Genomic DNA, 16,062 nt, shown 5'->3' with positions numbered 1-16,062 from the left:
CCTTCTCTCTTTGAATAACTTGTTTGTTCAAGAATTTAACTTAATGTTTCTATTTGTTTTAGTAGGTGGCAAGTGGGAGAAACCATCAGAAATTTTAGAAATCAAGGGACAGAATTGGGAAGAACAAGTGAATAGTCTGCCTGAAGTTTTCAGAAAAGCTGGTTTTGTTATTGAAGCTTTCACCAGACTACCATACCTGTGTGAAGGCGACATGTATAATGACTACTATGTTCTGGATGATGCTGTCTTTGTTCTCAAACCAGTATAAACACGTGGAGGCCCGAGTCTTCAGCGCCCACCCCAAGAATGTACACTCCAGAAGAGGGTCTGCGTTTGTGATTATGTGAAGGGAGGACCTTTGGGGACTGCCATTCTGAATATCATGTAGGAATTTAAAAAGCCAAAATACTAATTATTTCTTTGTAGTGTGTAAAAGGAATGTTTTTAAAAAACAAAACCCAACTCTTTGAGGATTTTTATCAACTCTTTACTCAGTATACAGGTCACACTCCAAGTATGGAAGATATTTTTTATACTTAATTACAGTAGGGACTCATTCCCAGTCAAAGCAATAGTCACGACCTCACATGGAACCAATAAATACGGATGATTGTTTTTAATAAAATGAAGACTGGCAATAAAGCTGTCCGTTCAATTGCAAATATTTGGTTATAAGGTATAGCCACTGATACTCTTTCATGTTTAGAAATTCTTTGTCATTATTCAAAAAATGTTTTTAATCACGCTAATAAACTTTTTTGGAGATGACTCTGGCATCATGTTTGAGTTAATATAAGGCTTCCTTCCCTAGGATCTTTTATTGCTTTGGCTTCAGGGGTGCCCAAATAGGAGCAGTATGTGACAAATGCAGTCAGGACTATGTTACTGGGTGGGAGCCAGGGGATTATTGCAGACTGGTGAGCCCTGAACCGAGGCAGTCTAGACCAACCCTTGGAAGAACAACCTCATTCAGATCTAGTACTTCAGGGGCCACCCCCCGTTCCCCATTTCATGTTGCTTTGGGAAATGCAAAACACTGGCTTCTGAATTCTGCTTTTCTGGATAATCTCAGGTTCTCAGAATTGAAACATTTGATGGTGGCTGCTGACAAAATGCAGCCTCAAAATGTTTTAATTCCACTTCTTACTCTACAACGTGTATACCTCTTTCCCAGAACCTGGTTCTTCCTGAAATCCGTAACTGAGTTTATTTGCCAAGAATATGGATTGATGAAGACCCTGTCAGACTCCTACATTCTAGAATCCGTGAGTGCCTCCAGCCATATACCCCCAAATGTTGCAATAGAGGAACTCATTAGCAAGATCAATAACCATTGTGCATATTCCAAAGAGAGCAGAGCACTTAACCCAGAATCTAAAATCTCAGTAATAACAGAGGTGCGGATTTGAGTGTGGTTATTAACAATATGTTATTCTCATGACTTTATTTCTTTTTTTCAGCCAAGTGTTTCATTAAATATTCTCATTTATATGCTCATAGAAGTCATCAAGTCAACACATTTACTGCAACACCTGGGTATAAAGGAGAATGAAAGCCTTGAGAAGAATTACTTTATTATTACATTCCCACATCCTCACACCACTATCTTCCACTGTTATTGTGTTGTCATAAGAAGAGTTGGGTTATATGATTTATGCAAAATTGTTATTGGTGCATTCTAGTGCTTTTTTTCCTCCCAGGAATTCAAATAAGTGAAATGCGAATACTTAGCACCCTGGATTATAAAAATAGAGGAAATGAGTAAACTTAATGTCGTTCTTCAACAGTTGAGTTTTGTTTCTTTATAAACTGTCATAATCTTGCTGTTTAGACTGTCGAACAAGAGTGCAGGAGTAATGGATGTTCAAAGAGGCAGGTTGCTGCAAAGTGTTTCATAATTTTGAAATCAAGAATTAATCTGATGGTCTATTAAAAAAAAAAACCTCGCTTCTTTATCCCCCCAAAAAGCAGAGAAAGCACACTCATTTATGCATTTCAGAGATACAAATAGTTTCTCAAAATCAGGTTCTCTGGAGACCAATATACTAACAGTTCGGTTTTAGGATGAAAATTTAAACCAGCAAATCCTAGCACATTTGATACTTGGTCTTGAAAGTCTTGGTGGTGTGTCGCCACTCCACTAGGTGGCAGTGTTGCTTACTGAGTGTCAATGGCTTCCGCTCCCCCACCCCCCAATGGAATCCTGTTTTTTTCCCCAAAGTACAATAAAGCTGCCTTCTTGTCTGCACCATTCTTCGTGTAAGTGCTTCATATCAAATTTAAGGTTGTGCTGGAGAAATTAAGAGGAGCTCTATTTGTGGTCAAAGCAAGTTAACCTATTGACCTGGAAGGTCACGGGGAAAGGCAAGGCAAGCTGCACCTGTGATTCACAGCCCCTTGCACCTGCAGCACGAGCCCCTTGAGTGTTGAGCCACTGGTTGCAGAGACGAGAAGGAGAGAAGGTAGAATACCCTCAGTCATTTCTCCCTTGTGCAGAGTAGTTAAAAGCGATAGTGTATTTTGCCCTTCTATATGTCTTACCAGTTTCTACGCAGTTGACCTTTAACAGCAAAGAAGCTGGGCTGGGAAATAAACTGAAACTTAGTCGTTTCAAGTCATCTTTCTGATTAAAACTTTGTTTTCCCTTAGATCTGAGTACAGCGTTGAAATAGACTCGTTACTGAAGATGTTTTCATCAATTGCTTCCTACTACTTGGTTACTGATTGAAGTGTTTCATGGTCCTTTTCTCTAACAACTACAGCACATATTCAACATGGACTTCCAGTGGCTGAAGTGATCCCCCACGTTTGTGCAGATGGCTGTGTACCCCCAAATTCGCTTCTAGCCAGTGCCTCCATATTACAGCTGGAAGACCCTGCGCCGAGTCGGGGCTGTCTGGTCTGACTTGCACTACCTAGGCACCCACTGAGCACATACTTGGCTTAAAATTTACCTGAAACAGAATGCTCACAACCTTACAACCAACTTAAAAGATAAAATGGCAGGAATTGGCAGAAGGAAGTTCACATTGTACCCACGCTAAGAAACATTTGTTCGTTATCTAAGTGAAAATATGCACCCAGAATTATTAAGGAAATATTGCCGCAATATAAAATTCAACAGCCTGCCTTTTTGCAGTTAGTGGATGATGAGGCGATAGGCCACAGTGAACGGCACAATAAAAATTAAAATTTCATATCTACTGTAACTATGTATAGGCATTCATATTTTGCTGCTTCCTTTATCAATTCTAATATATTTGTGTTGTCTTTGTCTACTATGTAGGAATTTGAACTTTTTTAAGTTGTCACTTGCTCTTTAAAAATTTATTTTTAAATAAATTTTTATTTTCATATAATGTTAGATTTGGAGAAATCTTAACGGAGATAGCACAGAGAGTTCCTGTACACCTTTTACCTCGTTTCCCTAATGTTAACGCTTTATGTAGCCGTGGTGTGTTTGTTAACACTAAGAAATTAGCATTGGTATATTAAGTAAACACCAGTACTGGGATTTTGCCCATTTTCCCATTAATGAACTTCTTCTGTTTTAGGAGCCAATTCAGAATATCATATCCCATTTAGTTGCTTACTTTAAAAATTATTAGGGGCGCCTGGGTGGCTCAGTTGGTTGAGCGTCTGCCTTCGACCCAGGTCATGATCCCGGGATTCCGGGATCGAGTCTCGCGTCAGGCTCCCTGCTCAGCGGGGAGTCTGCATCTCCCTCTGCCCTTCACCCTGCTTCTCCCTCTGCCCTTCACCCTGCTTGTGCTCTGTTGCTCTCAAATAAATAAATAAATAAATAAATAATTATTAGTGTTTGCTGACATGACCCCATTATTTATCTTCCAATTTCTTTTAAGTTGTAGTAAAATAAACATAACAAAATTTACCACCTTAGTCATCTTTAGGTGTACAATTCAGTGGTATTTAGTACATTCATACTGTGCAACCATCACCGTCTATTTTTAGAACTATTCATCTCGTAAAACTGAAACTCCATGCCCATTAACGACTTCCCATTCCCCCTTCCTCCAGCCCCTGGAAGCCACTATTCTGTTTTCTATGAATTTGACTACTCTAGGTTGCTCATGTATGTGGAATCCTACAGCATTTGTCCTTTTGTGACGGGGTTATTTCACTCAGCATAACGTTCTCAAGGTTCAGCCACGTGGTAGCATGTGTCAAAATGTCTTTCCTTTTTTTAAAAAAGTATTTTATTTATTTATTTGACAGATATAGCGAGAGAGGGAACACAAGCAGGGGGAGTGGGAGAGGGAGAAGCAGGCTTCCCGCGGAGCCGGGAGCCCGACGTGGGGCTCGATCCCAGGACCCTGGGATCATGACCTGAGCCAAAGGCAGACACTTAACGACTGAGCCACCCAGGCACCCCCTTTTTAAAAATTTTTTAATTCCAGCATAGTTAGTTAGCATATAGAGTTATATTAGTTTCAGGTGTACAGTATAGTGATTCAGCAGGTCCATATATCACCCAGTGCTCGTCAAGAGAAGTGCTTTCACTTTTGAGTATATGCTCAGAAGTGGAACTGCTGGTTCATATGGGAATTCCCTGTTTACTTTTTTTACGAATTGCCATACTGTTTTCCACTGCACCATTTACACTCCTAACACTGCACAGGGTTCCAGTTTCTCCACATTCTTCCAAATGCTTGTTCTTTTCTGTTTTTCTTCATAAGTAGCCATCCTAGTGGATGTGAGGTGTTGTTATCTCATTGTGGGTTTGATTTGGATTCCTTATGATTTGTTTTTATAGCATAACTTGTATGCCATTGGGTTTCATTTACTAGTAATTTGTGCTTTGTGGCTCGCTATTTATATTGATATCACTGAATTGGAATCCGTGCTCACTGATATCAAAGTACTTCTTTTTAGCTATGACATTTTATACTTTTGGAGAATTAGGAGAGTCCTGTTACATAACTAGAACTTAAGATTTCCCTCTGGATTTTAGAGTCAGTATGCTGTAGTCTCATGAACTAAAAAACAGTATTTTTGTTACAAGACCATTTAAAAATCATTTTGAGGGGCGCCTGGGTGGCTCAGTCATTAAGCGTCTGCCTTCGGCTCAGGTCATGATCCCAGGGTCCTGGGATCGAGCCCCGCGCCGGGCTCCCTGCTCAGCGGGAAGCCTGCTTCTCTCTCTCTCCCACTCCCCCTGCTTGTGTTCCCTCTCTCGCTGTGTCTCTCACTGTCAAAAAAAAAAAAAAAATCATTTTGAATATATGCAAAAATGAAAGGATTTACCCCCCTCCCAAATATTGACCATGTAAAATTGGAATGCCTTATACATCTACACTTCTTAAGTTCTGGAAAATAATTAAGAGCAGGTACAATGCCCGAATGTTGTTTTCTTATAGCCTGTTTAGAAGTCAACACAGAATATTGTGTTTTGTTTTGTTTTCAGAATATTGGTTTTAAATACCCTTCAACTGACCTCAACATTTTTCAAATGGTAGAGTTGAGGTGGTTGAGAATACACTGGCAGTCCTTTTTATACTCAGCAGAACAAAACAGGTTTTCCTACACTTAATTTTGCCACCATTTTTTTTTTTAGTTTTAAAAATTTAATTTTAATTTTTTAATGTAAGCTCCATACCCAACATGAGGCTTGAATTCACAACCCCAAGGTCAAGAATCACATGCTTTACCAACTAAGCCAGCCAGGCACCCCTGCTGCCTTGTTTTTATTATTTATAACATGGCTGTGACTGATCATAAAGCCCTACTGGCTTTTGCATTATAAGTAACATGTCTGTTATAGACATAGTAGAAATACACAGAGGTGAAAAGAAGAAAGTGCAAATAAACTTCACCTAGCCTACAACCCTGAGAGAACCAGTATTAACATTTTAGTATATGCCCTTTCAGACTTTTTCTACACACGTAGGTACCTCCCCCCACACACATTTATAAACTTTTAACATTAAAAAAAAGTAAAAATGAAAAGATACTCTTATCCTTCCAGGATGAATCATGTGAAACTCATAGACACCTGTTTTCTAAATCAAAACTTGACAAAGGATGAAAGACATTTCCCATCATTTAAGGCTTGAGAGTGAGCTTCTTGTTTTAAAAGATTAAACCAAGAGCTGGGGATAAAAGAATTTTTTTTTTTTTTGAGAACACTGAACACTAATATTATATAAATATTGACCGGATGAGCAACAGAACAGTACAGGTGGCCATTTCTTTCTCTCTTTAAGATTTTATTTATTTGACAGAGAGAAAGACACAGCAAGAGGGAACACAAGCAGGGGGAGTGGGAGAGGGAGAAGCAGCCTTCCCGCTGAGCAGGGAGTCAGATGTGGGGCTCTGTCCCAGGGCCCTGGGATCATGGCCTGAGCCGAAGCCAGATGGTTAAAGACTGAGCCACCCAGGTGCCCCTAGGTGGTCATTTCTGAAGAGAATCTCTAATTTTGCCAATGACAAAATAATGTCGGCATTAGGCATTTTAACTATTTTAAAAAGTTCAGGTACTGAGATGTGTTTTGTTAAATATGAAGGATTGCAAGGAAATCTCTAGAATTCACAATTCTATTTTCACTAGAAAAGAGGTAAAAGTTATGCATAATCCCAAACCGTAACACTTCGATCGACTCCCAGTTTTAATAAAAGTGCATATTACTTAATATTTGACTTTTTGTGGTTCTTCCTTGTGTTACTATTACATGGTCTTTGTTAATGCCCATTTTAATGGCTATGTAACCCATAGAGTTGCTGTATCACACTTGATGTAACCATTTCTTTATTGGTGTACAGTTACACTGGGTCTTTTTCTACCACCACTTGCTGTGTGTGTATATACTTAATGCTGGGGCAGTAAATATTTTGGTGCACGAGCCTTTTTTAACTTGGGAGGAATTTTTCTTTTTCCCTTCAGACAAATCAGGTCACATTTACGGACCAACCGGTCTGAACATATTCACAGTTCTTATTATTCAAAAAAAAAAAAAAATTCATTATGGAAAAATCCCAAGCTCTTAAAAAGGAAGAAAGGTAATAATTACCCCTCTTCACTGGCTTCAACGATTATCCACGCATGGCTCAATCTTGTTTCACCTAGGCTCCTCCCGCTTCGGGACCCCTTTACTTCCAAGCAAATCCCAGACGTCATGTTTCAGTTTTGCAGACATAGATCTACGAAAGAGAAGGACTTGTAAGAGAACCGCATTACAATGCTCACACCTAAAAAACTTCACCTTTGCCTATCCAGCGACCACACTGCTCCAACTGTCATAATTTTTAACAGTCTGTTTGCATCCGGATCAAATAAAGTCCCACGTTGCAAGTGGTGGCTCTATCTTTTTTTTTTTTTTTTAAGATTTTATTTATTTGATAGAGAGAGACACAGTGAGAGAAGGAACACAAGCAGGGGGAGTGGGAGAGGGAGAAGCAGGCTCCCCGCCGAGCAGGGAGCCCGATGCGGGGCTCGATGCGGGGGCTCGATGCGGGGGCTCGATGCGGGGCTCGATGCGGGGGCTCGATGCGGGGCTCGATGCGGGGCTCGATGCGGGGCTCGATCCCAGGACTCCGGGATCATGACCTGAGCTGAAGGCAGACACTTAAGGACTGAGCCACCCAGGCGCCCCATGGTGGCTCGCTCTATCTTCAGCTCTTCATCCTCCCCGGCCGGCCGCAATCTCAGAGAGGGGCCAGGCGGCGTGCATTCTGTGCGTCTGCGTCTGGTGCGCTCGGCTCTGCGACCCGCCCGGCTCTCTGTGCGAGGGTTTCCACTCGAAGCCGGCGGGGAGGAGGTCGCGCCGCGCCGGCTGGCGCCGCCCCCGTCACCCCGGCCGCCCCGGGGGAGCCCTGCGGCCCCGCCCCGCGCCCCCGCCCCGCAGCCCCCCTGCGCGCGGGACTCAGAGCGGCCGAGCGGGCACCGCAGGTGAGGCGCGCGCGGCGGGCCCCGGGCGGAGGACCCCGCGGGACCGAGCGCAGGGGACGTACGCGGGCTGGGGGCGCGCCGCGGGGCCTCCCCAGGGAAGGGGCCCAAGGGGCTCATGGGGCGGGGGCGCGGGCGGCAGTGGAGACAGAGAAAGGAGAGTGGGCCGAGGGCAGTCGCAGCTTTAAGGGCTCTTGGGGGTGGGGGCGTCCATGGGAGGGAGAGCGTGCACAAACTTCCAGGAAAGGGCTTCGAACCCACTTAATAGTAGTAACAAGAACAGCAGTGATGGCAGTGATGGTTTGTAATAATAATAGCCGTAAGAACAATAGCATCCGTAATAATAGCTACTGTTCATCGAGTGATTCTATGTGCCAGTGCTGGGCTCCGTTCTTTACCTATTTTCTATGCGAGGCAAATTCTTTACATATTTTCCATATTTTAGCTCATAGCTGTTGTGAGCAAGAAATGGGCAAGTGTAGGTAAAGCAAATTCAGCACCGACTGCGCATTGGATAGATTTATGAACTTGAAAAATGTTTACAGAGTCTTGGTGAGGAAGGTACTGTTGCCATACCCATTGTACAGAGGAGAAAATGCAAGCCCAGAGAGGTTAAGGACTTTGTTCAAGAGCACAAATTGGGTGGGTCCAAATTAAAGCGGGGCTCCTATCCTTGAGACGGCTCCCGCCACCTGGAGTTTGAGGTTCCAGGTGCTGAGCAGGGAGGCTGGGGAGCAAAGCTGGTCAACGCTTTGGATCTTTTGGCTCTGGGTTTGGGAACGGCCCTTCCACTCAGTAGTGTGTGACCTTGGGCCGGTCATTTGACTCCTTGGAACCTGTTTCCTCCTCTCTGAAGTAGCAGTAATGGTAATTATTTGCCTCAAAGGTTTGGGACGCCTGGGTGGTTCAGAAGGTTAAGCGTCTGCTTTCAGCTCATATCATGATCCCAGGGTGCTGGGATTGAGTCCCGCATCAGGTTCCTGCTTCTCCCTCTGCCAGCCGTAATCCCTGCTTGTGCTTGCACAAGGAAGGGGAATGACTGTCCAGAGTCTTCCCATCAAGGGAGGGGCTGGGGCAGGAGCTCAGGCCTCTGTCCTCTAGTCCAGAAAGTAACCACTCCTTTGACTTCTGTACCCACTGTGAGCCTGGCCATTCTAACACCAAATCCAGTTCAATCAGCCTGGTATTCTACAAGCCAGACCAGTTAGCCCACTTCGCACTGATAGCAATGAAAATTGTATTGTAATTTTTGGGGAGGGGGGTGGAAAATCTCCAGGTATCTGGATGGCCCATAAATGTGGGTCCATGATGCAGACCTTAAACGGAGCTGCTTTACAGACAGTAAAACTCCATGTAATTGCGAATTGTTGGTTTGTGTCTGGGATGGGGTGTGCCAGCGTTGGGGAAAACGCCTCAGCATTTCAGCAAGTTTCATAGAGGATGAAATGTCTCTCATCCGTAGGGTGACCAACTTATCCTGGTTTGCCTGCGACTTTTCCTGTTTTAAAAGTGAACCGCGTGTCCCAGGAGAACCCCTCAGTCCCAGGAAACCAGGGTGGTTGGTCTCCCTGCTCATCCAAACGCTCACTCTCCGTTGCTCAGGAAACTGTGTTCATTTCTGGTTTGTGGTTATTGTTGCTATTTGCATTTTAGGTTCCACCAAAGCAGCCCCTAGCCTGCTTGATTTCTGCCAGTCTGCAGTGGGGAGCCTTTGGCGGGGAGGGGGAGGGGCCCATGGAGACAACCATCAACCCCCCAAATCATTATTGTCCTGCACAGTCCATTCAATCCTTCTGGCCAATCTCCTGAAAGAGAGTGACCCAAAGGGCTTTTAATTAAAACCAAATCCCATACTGGTGATGCTCTGGGGTTTCCTTGGAACGAAGACATTATGTGCAGCAGAAAGCGGGCATCTGTTTCAGTAATCCTATACCTCTCCGTTGAGTTAATAGGGAGACCCTGGCAATAAAGCACAAGAAGCCTCATTGTCTGGGAAACTGGACAATTATGAATGAGGCCAGTGCCCCAGGGCAGCTGACCAAAGGGAAGGGAAGAAAAAAGGGCCAAAGTTTCCCCTAAAGCCCAAAAGACCCCAACCCAGTGAGAGTTATTATGAGAGTTGAATGTACCAGCTGGGGGGTGGGATTGGTGGGGCAGAACACGTCTACAAAGGGCTTTGGGATCCCCTTCCCTCAAAATCTGTTGGAATGTGTGCCTCTTGGTGTTTTGTAGGTTTCAAAAGTTTCAGTTTGTTTTTGCCCTGGGCAGTAAAATGAGCATAATTGTTTGCAAAGCTGGTTCTGGAAGTCCCCTTGGGGGTTAGAGGATCCATTTGCTTAACAAGCTAGATAATACCAGGGAAATCTGTAAGAAAGAATACAGGGCCGCCTATAAAATAATCTCAGGAAAGTGTGGGTGGGCATGATGGGGGTTCCCTTCAAGTTCCTGTTAATACCCCAAGAGGGTAGTATCCCGTCATTGGGGTGTGGGCTGCCTGAGAGTCAGGTGAAGCAAAAAGGGCAGCTCCCAGTTTTCATCTGATTTGACCCATAAACAGATTTTGAGGGGTTTCCCCCTCCTTCCACTTGACCTGAAGGACCCATCCCCACCTGTTTCCCCCCCTCGTTCCTCCCCTCCTGGCAGCTTCCATCTCCTTTCCCCCTCATCTCTCCACACTCTCTCACTAAAAACACGCAGTCTCTTCCGTTGCTTTTTCTTTTAAAAGTCAGATATGTGCAGAATTTCAAACACATATAAAAGCAGACATAACAGTATAATGAACCTCACATACTCATCACTCAGCTTCCACTGGCAAACCCATCCTCACCTCCCCCCTCCCTCCTCCCCTATTATTTTGAAGACATCTCTCAGACACCACATTTCTTCTGTAAATATGTACGTGTGTCGCTTGGCGCACTTTTTCAGCAAAGGAACAGAGAAGAAATATTTTCGGCTTTGTAGACCACACCGGTCTCTGTTGCACTGATTCAGCCCTGCTACTGAAGCTTGGAAGCAGCCACAGACGATACTGTCATGAACAGGCCTGGCCTGATTCCCTTACAACTTTGCTTCTGGACACTAACATATAAATTTCATACATGAAATTCCCATGTGTCGAGAGATACCGCCTTTTTTTTTTTTTAACTATTTAAAAAAATAGCTTGTGAGGGGCGCCTGGGTGGCTCAGTCGCTAAGCGTCTGCCTTCGGCTCGGGTCATGATCCCAGGGTCCTGGGATCGAGCCCCGCATCGGGCTCCCTGCTCTGCGGGAAGCCTGCTTCTCCCTCTCCCACTCCCCCTGCTTGTGTTCCTGCTCTCGCTGTGTCTCTCTCTGTCAAATAAATAAATAAAATCTTTAAAAAAATAAAATAAAAAATAAAAAAAATAGCTTGTGAGCCCCAGAAAACCAGGCGGCTTGTTTGAATTTGGGTTGTGGTTTGGTGACCCCTTGTTCGGCGGGGGGGTCATTTGAGAGATCACAGGACTGTCGGGTGCACCCGGGAGCTGGCGCCCGGTAATCGGAGGCTCCTCATCCCCTCCCCTGTCCTTGGAATGTGCACCGTGCCCACCATTCCTGCACTAGGAGCCATTTCAAGGAAGCAAACTCCAGTTAGCGAGTAGGTAGTAGGTCTCCAGGTTTCCACACAACAGGTTTCCACACAGTAGGTCTCCAGGTTGCCCACAACTTCTGTGTGAGGTGGCTGTGTTGCCAGCTGAACCAAGGAGACCCCGGGCCCTGGGGCCTCGACCCAGCCAGACCCGAAGGAGTCACCGAAGGTTCTTGGTCTTGTCACGAGAATGAACTCGAGGACAGACCCACAGCTCAGTGGATGACTAACACAAGTGGGAAAGTTTATTAAAGTGCAAAGCACACTCTCGAGATATGAGAGCAGCGAGCTCTAGAGAGGGAGAGAGAGAGAGTACTCAAGAGAGAGCGCTCAAGAGAGAGGCCTGTCGTGAGGGTCGGGTTTCTATCCTTTACTGACAGCTGTCAACTCAGGGGTGAAATAGTCATGACTTGGGGCGGCAAGCAGGGTTTTGTGATTTTTCTTCCTAATTTGGCCAGGAGTTTCCTGTCGTGGCATCCGCCATCTTGGGCCTGGCTGGTTTGATCTGGCTTCTTGTGGCGTGCTGCCGGGACAGGGCTCTGACCTTCCCCATAGCTGGCCATGACCTCCTCGTTGCTGGCCTCCAGGCATCCTGTCAGAACCTAACCAACTGTCCAACAGCTACAAATCTGAGGTTCTCACAACCTCTTCCTCAGGTTTGGTCAATTTGCTTGAGCAGCTCACAGAACTTAGGGAAACACTTTTACCAGTTTATGAGAAGATACGATGAAAGATACAGATGAAGAGCTAGATGAATAGCTAGATGAAGAGATACATAGGACAAGGTCTGGGAGGGTCCCCAGTGCAGGAGCTTCTGTCCCTGTGGAGTTGGGGTGTGTCACCCTCCTGATGTGGATGTGTTCACCAACCTGAAAGCTCCTAAGCCCTATACTATTGGGTTTTATGGAGGCTTCGTCACACAGGCATGATCAATTATTTTTATTTTTTTTTTTAAGATTTTATTTATTTATTTGAGAGAGAGAGAATGAGAGACAGAGAGCATGAGAGGGAGGAGGGTCAGAGGGAGAAGCGGACTCCCTGCCGAGCAGGGAGCCCGATGCGGAACTCGATCCTGGGACTCCAAGATCATGACCTGAGCTGAAGGCAGTCGCTTAACCAACTGAGCCACCCAGGCTCCCGGCATGATCAATTATTAACTCCATTTTCAGCCCCTCCCTCTTCTCTGGAGGATGGGGGTGGGGCTAGAGAATCATGGCTTGGTTTTTCTGGTGACCAGTCCCCATCCAGGAGCCAACCAGGAGCCCACCCAGAGTCGCTTCAGTGGAACAAAAGATGCTCCTAGTACTTTTACCACTTAGGAATTTACTAAGGTTTTGGGAACTCTGTGCCAGGAACTCAGAGCAGAGACCAATATATATTTTGATGTCAATGGTTTCCTTTCTCTTAGAATCTCGGTCTTGTGCTACCTGTTGTCCAATGTCTGGAAGCCTTCGCTTCATTGTTTTGGTCGGTTTTCTAATTATTTAAGGCAGGAGGGTTTATCTCCTCCCATCAGACCTGGAAGCAAAAGTCCAACTTATTTTTATTGGTGAGTGATGTTCCATTGAATGATACATATTGAACCTTTCACCTCTGCCTAGACAATTGAGTTGTTTCCGGTTTGGGGCTATTATGAATGAAACTGTACAAGTGTTTGTGTGGACGTAAGTTTTAATTTCTCTTGGATAAATACCCAGGGGTGGAATTTGTGGATCATAGAGTATTGCATATTTAACTGTATAAGACACTGCCGAACAGTTTTCCAAAGAGGCTCTTCTTGCTCCACATCATCATCAATACTTGGTATTGTCAGTCTTCTTAACTTTAGCCATTCTAGTATATGTAGTGGTGTCTTTTTTTTTTTAAGATTTTATTTATTTATTTGACAGAGAGAGCGAGCGAGCATGAGCAGGGGAAGGGGCAGAGGGAGAGGGAGAAGCAGGCTCCCTGCTCAGTGAGTCTCCATCCCAGGACCCTGGGATCATGACCTGAGCTGAAGGCAGACACTTAACTGACTGAGCCAGCAGGCATCCCCCCCCCCCTTTTTTTTTTAAGATTTTATTTTTAAGCAGGATCTACACCCAGTGTGGGGCTCAAACCTACGACCTCGAGATCAGGAGTCGCGTGCTCTACCGAATGAGCCAGCCAGGCGCCCCTAGGTAGTGGTATCTAATTGTGCATTTAATTTGCATGCTCCTGATGACTAATGATGCTGATAATCTTTTATGGGTTTACTGGCCATTTCTTTTGTTTAAAATGAAACTTAAGTTTGTATCTTTTCTTGCCTCTATCTTATCTTCTACTTACTGAATAGTAGGAGTTCTTTTTATAGTCTAGATATAAACCCCTTGTCAGATATAACAGAGCCCATGCTTCTAATCACTCCTCTCTGCTGAACTGAAGGAAACAGGAGGGGATGTAAGAACATAAACAGGCCATTGTTGTCATCAAGGAGAGAGATGATTGTGTCTTTGACTAGCATAGGCGTTTAGATGGAGCAAAGTACTTGGAATTTAAAATGTATTTTTAAAAAGAGCTCTAGGGGTTCTGGGCCTGTTTGTTTTTCCCTTTTGTCTTCTGAATGCTCTCTTTCTTTTTTAAAAAAAAAGATTTGTTTATTTATTTTAGAGAGAGAGAGAGAGGATAGGGGGAAGGGCAGAGGGGGAGGGAGAGAAATCTCCAAGCAGACTCCCCATTGTGCGTGGAGCTCGACTCGGGGATCCATTCCAGCACCCTGAGATCATGACCTGAGCCGAAATCAAGAGTTGGACGCTTAACTGACTGAGCCACCCAGGTGCCCCAAGTCTTCTGAATGTTCTTAAATATATTTTAAAAATACAAGCCTGATTCACTTCTATGCTTGAATTAACTACAGGAGGATGTCCCAGGAACCTAGGACAAATTTTCTTTTCCTGTTCCTTTTTCTGAGCCATGGAGTGGCAAGTCATAGAGTTCCAGATTCCAGGCAGGGTAAGTCCTGAGGGAGGAATAATCTGCCATAGTTTCCACACATCTTAGGGAAGGCAGTGGGATGGATCAACTTAGGTACAGGATGCTGTAGAGTGTTCGGGATGTGTGCATACATGTGAGTATGTGTGTGCATGCACACATATGTGTAGGATTTTCAGGATTATTCTAAAAGGGTTTTCAAACCAGGGTTTTCTCACCCTGGGCACATAGGAGCACAGGTATAATTAAAATCACTAAAATTTTCCTTCACGAGTGACTTTTTTTTGCGGGGGGGATCTTTTCCTAACCCATATGTATATTTCTGAGGATTACAAAATTCAGTTCTAGTTATACCTTCAATGGCTTTCTTACAGATTTGCATCCATTGTTGCAAAAAATGGCGGTGAGTATCCCATTTTCTTTTAATCTAAATCTCCTCTACTGGAACTGCCAACTTTTGGATGTTTTACTTCATGTTATTTCTTCGCCTTTTAGGAAGAAATAATAGATGGAAGCTATCTGAATGGTAATGTCCCCACTCTGTCCCCACTTTGCTGCTTCTAAAAATTTCAAACAGAATGTGCCTGTGATCTCTCTGGAATGATTCTTTTAAAGATGTCTTTTTATTTTATTCCCATGTAGCATTACTGGATCTCATACAGTTTCAAAGGTAACCCACCCTAGAGGAGAGGGGAAGGGATGGACTAGATGTTCAATAAAAATTCCTAAAGTGGGGGGGCGCCTGGGTGGCTCAGTCGGTTAGGTGTCTGCCTTTGGCTCAGGTCATGATCCCAGGGTCCTGCTCAGCGGGGAGCCTGCTTCTCCCTCTGCCTGCAGCTCCCCCTGCTTGTGCTCTCTCTCACGCACTCTCTCTCTCTCTCTCTCTCAAAAAAAAAAAAAAAAAAAAAAATCCTAAAGGGAAGTCTTAATTGTAAAAAGTAATGCATACGTATGTATGCATTACAAAAAAATATCAACCAGTGCACAGGTGTTTTAAAGTAGATACATTTGTTTCACAAACTTTTATTCCTCTCTGTTCTGGTACAACTGCTAACATTTATTGAGTGTTTACTATGTAGCAGTCCCATTCTTAGCACTTTGTTCATAGAAATATATCCAATCCTCACAGATCCCCCAGGGACGGTCCTGTTTTTTTTCCCATTGGACAGAACAGTGAAACTGAGGCACAGGGAGGGTGAATCAAGGTCATGCAGCTGGGAAGTGTGGTGGAGCTGAGGGGTGTATCCAGTAGTGGGGCTCCAGGGCCCATTGCCCTGTCATGTTATATACTGCATTCGGACTGCTGTTAGATTCCGGGGATGGGGGGCAGGGCACTAGAGAGTCTTGTGGAAAGACAAATATTAACAGATAGTTCTAATATGATGAATACTATGAGGGGGAAGCAATGGGGATTTGGGGGCCCATGACAAGGACACTCAATTATGTTAAAGTGAAAGAGTCCCCATAAACATTTCTTCTTCCTAATGTAACTAACTCCAGTTGATAGTTTTGGATATATTCTTTCAGGCTGAAATCTATCTATCTATCTGTCTGTCTATCTATCTATCTATCTATCTATCTATCTATCTATCTATCTATCTAT

General features: G+C 44.3%; 2 protein-coding genes across 5 annotated transcripts in view; both read left to right on the top strand.

The window, feature by feature from the left end:
* METTL9 (methyltransferase like 9) overlaps nt 1-2,687 on the top strand; it is a 47,458-nt gene extending 44,771 nt beyond the window's left edge. For 2 of the 4 annotated variants that reach the window (XM_034988070.1, XM_034988073.1), the window contains exon 5: nt 63-2,248. In XM_034988070.1, coding sequence (XP_034843961.1) covers nt 63-268 — 206 coding nt within the window. In that variant the 3' untranslated portion in view covers nt 269-2,248. Of the gene's footprint in view, nt 1-62; nt 2,249-2,649 lie in introns of those variants that run through there. The other 2 variants (XM_034988072.1, XM_034988071.1) reach the window with 2 other exon arrangements.
* Nucleotides 2,688-14,389: 11,702 nt separating this feature from the next.
* The window catches only part of OTOA (otoancorin), a 61,577-nt gene continuing 59,904 nt past the window's right edge, over nt 14,390-16,062 (top strand). The window contains 4 exon segments of the mRNA XM_034988068.1: nt 14,390-14,480; nt 14,834-14,862; nt 14,955-14,985; nt 15,102-15,129. Of these exon segments, the coding sequence (XP_034843959.1) occupies nt 14,390-14,480; nt 14,834-14,862; nt 14,955-14,985; nt 15,102-15,129 (179 nt within the window).

The sequence above is a fragment of the Mirounga leonina genome, unplaced genomic scaffold (genome assembly GCF_011800145.1).
Source record: "Mirounga leonina isolate KUSES-001 unplaced genomic scaffold, KU_Mleo_1.0 Mir_448, whole genome shotgun sequence".
Taxonomy (NCBI): domain Eukaryota; kingdom Metazoa; phylum Chordata; class Mammalia; order Carnivora; family Phocidae; genus Mirounga; species Mirounga leonina.
Note: the sequence above shows the minus strand (reverse complement) of the source record. Positions and strands in the feature narration are given on the sequence as shown.